At 34.4% G+C, this 681-nt stretch overlaps 1 protein-coding gene across 1 annotated transcript; it reads right to left on the bottom strand.

Moving 5' to 3' along the window:
• Positions 1-209: 209 nt before the first annotated feature.
• LOC108978477 lies at positions 210-638 on the bottom strand. Its single transcript, XM_018948798.1, has 2 exons — positions 554-638; positions 210-493 (listed from the first exon to the last, which is right to left on the bottom strand). The coding sequence occupies exons 1-2, from the start codon at positions 636-638 to the stop codon at positions 210-212; spliced, it is 369 nt and encodes a 122-aa protein (XP_018804343.1).
• Positions 639-681: the final 43 nt, after the last annotated feature.

The following is a 681-nucleotide window of genomic DNA, read 5'->3' on the forward strand; positions in this document are numbered from 1 at the left end:
GCCTGTTCGTTAAAAATTTTTATTCGAAATTTTTATCACGAAAGCTGAAAATAGTTGAGAATTGATAAGAAAATGAATCTACGAAAATTTCACGCCTGTCGCACCACGCCTTATAGTGCCGATAGAAAATTGTATTGTTAATTGAACGTCATTCATACCCCAATGGTACATTCGCTGAATTATGTATGATACATTACACAAAATTATAATTATTTACAGCTTTTAAAAGCTTGTTTTGAACAATTCGGATACATTTTCCTATGTTCTTGTATGCGTTGTATGGTTAGCAATCCATGGTAATCTTGCATTAGTTTTACGGCTCTTTCTGCGGTGTCGTTAACTACTTTTAGAGAGTTTATTAATTTTTTGCCATCCATATATGAAGCCTGCRTCTGCCATGTTTCTGGGTTGAAATCCAAGAAGCTGGTATCTATCTGTAGCCTTGAAAACAATTTGAGACTGTTGGAAGATATGAAATGCTCCATGGTCTCGTCTGTAAGACAATAATTTAAGAATAAAGTAAAAATTTAAGAGTATTATTCTCATACTATACCTAACAATTGTCCCATGTCTTGTGAACTTAGAATAAGTTTTTTGCATCCATCGCATCTGCCGGGTTTTTTAAGAGCACTGACCATTTTGACTTTTGTCTCTACTGATAGTCTGCCATCAAAAACGGCT

This window comes from Bactrocera latifrons, unplaced genomic scaffold, assembly GCF_001853355.1.
Source record: "Bactrocera latifrons isolate USDA-ARS-PBARC rearing strain unplaced genomic scaffold, ASM185335v1 scaffold_1220, whole genome shotgun sequence".
Taxonomy (NCBI): Eukaryota; Metazoa; Arthropoda; class Insecta; order Diptera; family Tephritidae; genus Bactrocera; species Bactrocera latifrons.